We start from the raw sequence: 6,308 nt of genomic DNA, 5'->3' as shown, positions 1-6,308 counted from the left end.
AAGTCAGAACAGAGCTGGGCTTGAATGGAGCCGCACCTACCCAGAACACAGGAAGTATTCGGTCCCAGTTCAAGGGTCCTGGTGGGTGGGTGTGGGGGGGGGCGCACACTGGGGCCTTCTCAGGTGGTCCTACAGAAGGGAAGGTGGTTCTCCAGGAAGTGAAAGCCACAGAGGAAAGAACCCTCGTTGCGTTTTTCCCTAACCAGTCATTGCTGGGGTTCCCTTCCTTCCTCAAAGGTGGGGGGCCTCAAATATATGGCCCTCCCAATCTCCCCAGGCTCCTCACTGCTGCTCACCTCCAGTGACCTCAGGACCTCAGCCCATCTCCCCACATGCTCCCATCCTGCTCTTAGCCCTGGAACTGTTCACTTCCAGGTCCCACCTCCTGGTCTTTGCCCAGGCTGTTCTTTCTGCCGGGAAAGCTGTCCCCACCTTTGAGTAAGCCTGCAGTCAGTCCCTGGGGAAGTGATACAGAAAGGCCCCCCACCCCAGCCCCGGCCTGCGGTCTAACTGTTGCAAGGCGTTTCCGGTTCACTGCCGGTGACAGGTCAGACAGTCCTGGGAAGCCAGGGGTTGCAGCTATTGGGAACTTGTCCGCAAGGTCCCCTGCCCGTGGTCACTCCTGTCCTAAAGGTAGGGGGCTCCTGGGGGGGTGCTGGGGCAGGGAGAGGGTAGAAGCCACTTTTGCAGGTTGGGGTGACTTGGAATCTGGGTGGGGCAGGGCTGGGGCTTGGCTGCTATCGGTTTGACAGGGCTGAGCTCTGAGGACAAGACCCAAGCTCGGCTCCCTGAATATTGTGACTGGCCCTCAGCTGTCCCCCAGAGAGCCCACGGTCACAGCTGGACATTCTATCCATGTCACAAAAGTATAGGGTCATTCCCACCACCCTGAAAGGTTTATAAGCGACATTCCTGTCTTGCTGATGAGGAAAGGAGCCCAGAGAGGGCAAGAAACCCTCCCAGAGTCACACAGCAGGGTCAAGGCTGGGCAAGAGGACCAAGGTATGGGAGACTGCCCTGCTCTCACATAGGGCCGTGCACACCCACCCACTGCCATCACGGACACCCTGCATGTGCCTACCCACGAATAACCCCCACTCAGCAGCATGAGCAGCCCCGACCCTCCCACCGAGACCCCTGGATTCAATGCTCCCACCTGGCCAACTCAGCCCATGTACAGCAACCTCGGTGAGCCATGGAGAGGGGTCTGGGCTGGGAGGAGGGCGGGTGCCCCGAGCAAAGGGGTGGAGTCTCTCTTTACCATTTAAGGAACTCTCTGCCTAATGACCGTTTAACTCAATTATATTAGCTTTTTCCCCAACTTTGATTTTTTTAAAAAAATAAGTCTGGGCTCATCGGCTTGTAAAAATGAGGAAACTGGAGTTCGGAGAGGTGTGGTCAGCTGCCCAGAGCCACGCAGGGATGTGGGGTCACCTGGTGCCGGGCCAGATGCTTTTCTGCCACTCACTGTCACTCCTCTGAGCCTGTTTCCTCATCTATACATGGGGATGGCGTCTCTGCCCCCAATGCACGGGGCACTTGGGTGTTAGTTTGATTTCCATTTCAGAGATGGGGGCATGGAGCTGAAGAGTGGAGTCGTGCGTCCAGGGCCCCATATTCTGCATGTCCTCACCCCCCTCACCTCCCACTCTCTCCTCACAGGTGAGGTCCGTGCCCACCTGCTGCCCTCCAAGGCCTGCCGAACCCCGACATCCGGGTCCTCCTCCACGGGCCCACAGCCCCTGCCCCCACCCCTCCCTAAGAAGACCCTGGCCAGGGCCTGGTCCTTGCCAACCCACGGGGTCCTCAGCCCCAGCCCCACTCCAGCAGGGCAGCCTCCGAGGCCCCTTCTGGGGTCCTGTAGTGTGGATGAGAGCCAGGCAGGTGGCGATGAGGCCAGGCCAGCCTGTCCCCCTGCAGAGCTGCCCATCTATTCATTGGATGTGGAGCTAGGCCTGTCCCTCCATGACCTGCACTGCCCAGAGGCTGTGCATGCTGTGCTGGCAGCCAGGCAGCTGGAGGGCCTCCGCGCTGTGCACATCCGGCTCCAGGCCCGGTTCCTAGGGGGCCGCCCAGGCCCCTGTCACTCCCACCGCAGCTTCCGCCTCCTGGACAGTTTGCCCTGTGTGACGAGCGGGGACACCCTCTACTACCGCATTGTGCAGGCGGACAAGGAGACGTGGCACGTCTTGGCCGCCAAGGTGAGCCCAGCCACCAGCCCTCCTCCTCAGAGGGCTCCCCAACTTTCCGTCTTAGGCTTAACCCACACCTGCAGTTTGGGCTCAAATGCTTATTTTGGAACTAACAGAAATTAACACTGTCAGCCATTGGAACCATGGTTCTCAATCACCTGGGAGTCTCATTAAAACTCCTTCCTCACACCACTCAGGGGCCTAGGAATCTGCATTTTAACTCACTCCCCAGGGAATTCTGGCTAGCAAGCCACTGAGTTCACCAGCCACAGCAGGCTGACAGCTACCACTTTAAGTAATAACAATAATGCAAATATCAGCACGTTTGGTCCTAAGATGCTTTTGTTTTACGTACCACTAAGAAAAAAAAATCCTGTTAAATAAGCCATACTACGAAGCGTCAGAACCATCACCAAATGGGGGAACCTCATCAATTGGACGGAATGTGTTATTGTGGGCCCATTTTGCAGACTGGAGCATTGAGGGGGCTGTTGGCTGAGTTTTTTTTTTCCTGTCAGATGGGCAATGTGCCGATGTCACAACAAGGTTTTTTTTGTTTTTTGTTTTTGTTTTTTTTCCCTTTTTTCCCTCCCCCCCTGCCCCACCCCGCCCCGCCCCGCCCCGCCCCACACTCCGGTTCAAGCCGTTGTTTCTCAGTCTAATTGTGTAGGACACAGCTCCCTGGCCCATGCTGCTATTATGAGTTTTGTGTTCCCTCTGGCTGAGGCAGCCAGTGGCCAGTCGTTGGTCGGCCACTCACGGCAGCTCTCACTGGCTCGCTCACGATGGCTGCCGGCCACTCACAGTGGCACACGGTAGCCCGCGGCAGCTCTTGGCAGCCCGCGCAGCAGCTGCAGTGGCAGCACAAGGCAGCCCAGCTCCAGGGAGAGCTGTTGTTCACAATCTTAGCTGTAGAGGGAGCAGCTCACTGGCCCATGTGGGAATCGAGCCGGTGACCTTGGCATTAGGAGCATGGCGTTCCAACCACCTGAGCCACCAGCCCAGCCCACAACAAGGTTTGAGGGAGGCACATCTCACACAACAGCGTGAACACCCAATCATCAGGCTTACGAACTACAAAAGGCCCTGGCTGTGAGTTCTTTAGTGGACAGCAGGATCCTGGCTCCATCTCAGAGGCCCCTGGGGACTTTATTTTTTAAGTATCCCCCCCCCCAATCCCTCCTTAACACTTGTAATTTTTAAACACCCCCACCAGATGATTCTAATGTAATCCACCGACCTGCTGATCTCCTGATCTTCTAGAAAGAGCTTTGCTGTCCAGTACTGCAGCCGCTGGCCATGCACAACTTCTAAGCACGTGAAATGTGGCTGGTCCAGGGCTGAGATATGCTCTGAGTGTCAAATATACACCTGGTCTGGAAGACTTAGTATCAAAACATACTAATAATGTAAAACATCTCAATATTTTTTATATCGATGAGCTGTTAAATGATAACACTTTGGATCTATAGGGTTAAATAAAATATATTATAAAAACTACTTTCACCTGTTTTCCATTTTTATTTTAATGTGGCTACTGAAAAATTTAAATGGCCAGCATTGTATTTCTACTGGACAGCCCAGCTCTGCCACCTTAGCTGTCCCCTCCCACTTTACCAAGTAGGAAGAATCCACTCCTTTGGCAGGCAGGAGTTTAATGCCACATCTTGGGAACTAACAACTGAATTTACATTTAACCCCTGCTTCTGGAGGCGGGCAGGATGCCCCTCCAAAGCTAGAGTGGGAATAGGTGGGGGTGGGCGTGGGCGGCTTCAGGACAGATAGAGCCTCTGGGGCAGGCTCCGTTGCTTGGGGGGGGGGGCTCCTGGGTCAGACACTGATGGCCCCCTCTGCCCTTCAGGTGCCCAAGCCAGGAGCCAAGGAGCCCCACCCGTGGGGACTGGAGCTGCAGGCCTCACTGCCCCCACACTTCAACCTCCAGGGGCTGTGTGGCGTGGTGCCCGAAGGTACACTGCCAGAGGCGCCCTGGATCGGCCCCGTGGTGCTGGCGGCGGAGGTACCAGAGCGCACGGTGGCCCAGTGGCTGGTGGAGGCAGGCGCGCAGAGGCCCCCGGACTTTGCCTGGGCCGTGGCCCTGACGTTGCTGCAGCTGAGTAGAGCACTGGAGCACCTGGAGACCCGGGGCGCGACCCTGACCGAGCTGCGTCCCGAGAACCTGCTGCTGGTGGCGCCGCGGGGCTGCGCGGCCTCCGGGCCCCAGCGCCTGCTGCTAGCAGACTTCGGCCGTGTCCACCCACGGCCCTCGGAAGCCCTGGGAGCTCACGCGCTACAGCTGGGCCGCCTGCTCCGCACGCTGCTCGCCCGCGTGCCCTTGGCCACGCCCTTCACCGCGGGCCTGGAGCGCCTGGCAGCCCAGCTGGCCCGCGTACAACCCTCTGCGACCCTGACGCGCGGCGCGCTGCAGGCGCTGCTCTGGGGTCCGGGGTACGAGCTACGAGGCCGCGGTACACCGCTGGGGCCCTGGCTGCGGGTGCGCCGCGCGCTGCTGGTCCTGCACCTCGCGCAGCGGGCCGCTGGGGGTGAGGTTCCCGGCCTGGAGGACTGGCTATGTTGTGAATACCTGGTGGAGGCCACCGAGGCCTCAATGGGCCACGCCCTGGAGCTGTTGTGGGGCTGATTCCTCCCAGAGCGATGCGCCTGTTCCAGGACTTCTCCAAGAGGCAGGCACCCCTTCCCAGAGCTGGGGCTGGGGGCAGTGTCTCTACAATAGGGTGGATCCCTCCTTCCAGAAGGAGCAAGAAGCTAGCAGAGAATACAGAAGAGGGCACACCTCCCACCCCCTTCCCTGCCCCCGCAATACCTGCCCCTTCTATGTTGGGGACATAGCCCCAAGGCCTCCCCAAGAAGGAAGGAGGCTAATGGCTAGTGCCAGCTGAGGCTTTTTGATGCCAGGGACACTCATCTCTTCCAGGTGTGAACACTCCCTGCCGATCAGTGTCTCTGAGTGTGTGGAACCCCTCTCCCCACTTCCAGAAGCCAGGGTGCCTTTCTCATGCTGGGGTCTGCCAGTCACTGTCTCCACAAGAGCGCGGACACCCCTCCAGTGCCAACATGCGAGGCCCTCCTGGCCCTGGAGCACCCCCCTGTGCCGACTCCTCCAGTGTGAATGTCCTTCAAGAGCTGCTTCAGGTCTCCAGGGGGAGGGTAGGCCCACCCAACATAGCCCACCCTATTGGAGTCTGAACTCACCTCCCAAATGTTCCCATTGGGGAGTTGCCACCTCCCCAACTCTCTACCCACCGTGGCCTCCTGGCTGTTCCTCTGTGACACTAAATTCTGTCCAGCCGCCTAACCTTTGCATGGGCTCTTCCCCCGGCCAGACTGTTCCAATCCCACCCCCTCTAAGTAAATAAAGTTGCCCCTCCTGGGCCCTCTAAGCTCCTCACCCTGCTTCCGCCTTCTTTCCCCTCCAGAGCACTAATCACCACCTGGAATTATTTACTGTCTCTTACCTGTCACTGTGAGTTCCCTGAAAACAGGGTGCTTAATTAATAGCACAGGATGACAGAATAAAGAAACTGCATGCAAGATTCATCAGGGGTCCCGAAGGAGAGAATGGGGTCTCAGTTTATGACTCTGAAAAGTGGACACAGGAGTGCTGAGAGGTCCCACTGCCCTGGCCTGGAGCCTCCAGTAATGCCTCCTCACTCCCCCTCCCCAACCATGGTGATGGGGGGGGGGTGTCTTTCTAACTCTCAGATATGACCAGGTCCCTCTCCTGCTCAGACATCTCCCATGACTCCCTAATACCCTCAGAATACAGTGGGGCTCCTCCAAAGACTGCAAGCTCTCTGGCCCACCCCTCCTGCTACATTGCTCATCCTTGGAGGTACTTTCTGGCCTCCAGGCCTTGCCCAAGTTGTTTCTTCCACTGGAAACACCCTCCCCTCTGTTCCTCTGCTTCAGATTCCTCTTCATCCTTCAATGTCCCAACCCCAGTGCCCTTTCTCTGCCATTGCCCTGCTCACATAAACTGGGAGTGTGTGTGTCCAGTTCTGTCCCCTCCCAGACCTTTGAACACTGGATCCATCATCACTCAGGTAGCTGCTAAGTATCCCAGCCCACCCCCAAATATACTCAAGTTCCCCCAGCACC

At 57.6% G+C, this 6,308-nt stretch overlaps 1 protein-coding gene and 1 non-coding gene across 4 annotated transcripts; one reads left to right on the top strand and one right to left on the bottom strand.

The window, feature by feature from the left end:
- The first annotated feature begins 541 nt into the window (after positions 1-541).
- PEAK3 (PEAK family member 3) lies at positions 542-5,590 on the top strand. Of its 3 annotated transcripts, none has more exons than XM_019743964.2 (4): positions 542-633; positions 1,032-1,188; positions 1,663-2,201; positions 4,054-5,590. In XM_019743964.2, the coding sequence occupies exons 2-4, from the start codon at positions 1,107-1,109 to the stop codon at positions 4,828-4,830; spliced, it is 1,398 nt and encodes a 465-aa protein (XP_019599523.2). In that variant the 5' UTR covers positions 542-633; positions 1,032-1,106; the 3' UTR covers positions 4,831-5,590. The 3 variants fall into 3 exon arrangements, with proteins under 3 accessions (XP_019599523.2, XP_074193606.1, XP_074193605.1); XM_074337505.1 differs by lacking the exon at positions 542-633 and having other exon boundaries at positions 676-1,188; positions 1,568-2,201; positions 4,054-4,873; positions 5,125-5,590; XM_074337504.1 differs by lacking the exon at positions 542-633 and having other exon boundaries at positions 677-1,188; positions 1,568-2,201.
- LOC141572990 (small nucleolar RNA U13) lies at positions 3,175-3,278 on the bottom strand. Its single transcript, XR_012498577.1, has one exon. It is a non-coding gene; the product is annotated as a small nucleolar RNA U13 (small nucleolar RNA).
- Positions 5,591-6,308: the final 718 nt, after the last annotated feature.

Source organism: Rhinolophus sinicus, linkage group LG07 (genome assembly GCF_036562045.2).
Source record: "Rhinolophus sinicus isolate RSC01 linkage group LG07, ASM3656204v1, whole genome shotgun sequence".
NCBI classification, from domain to species: domain Eukaryota; kingdom Metazoa; phylum Chordata; class Mammalia; order Chiroptera; family Rhinolophidae; genus Rhinolophus; species Rhinolophus sinicus.
This window is presented reverse-complemented; position numbering and strand designations above follow the sequence as displayed.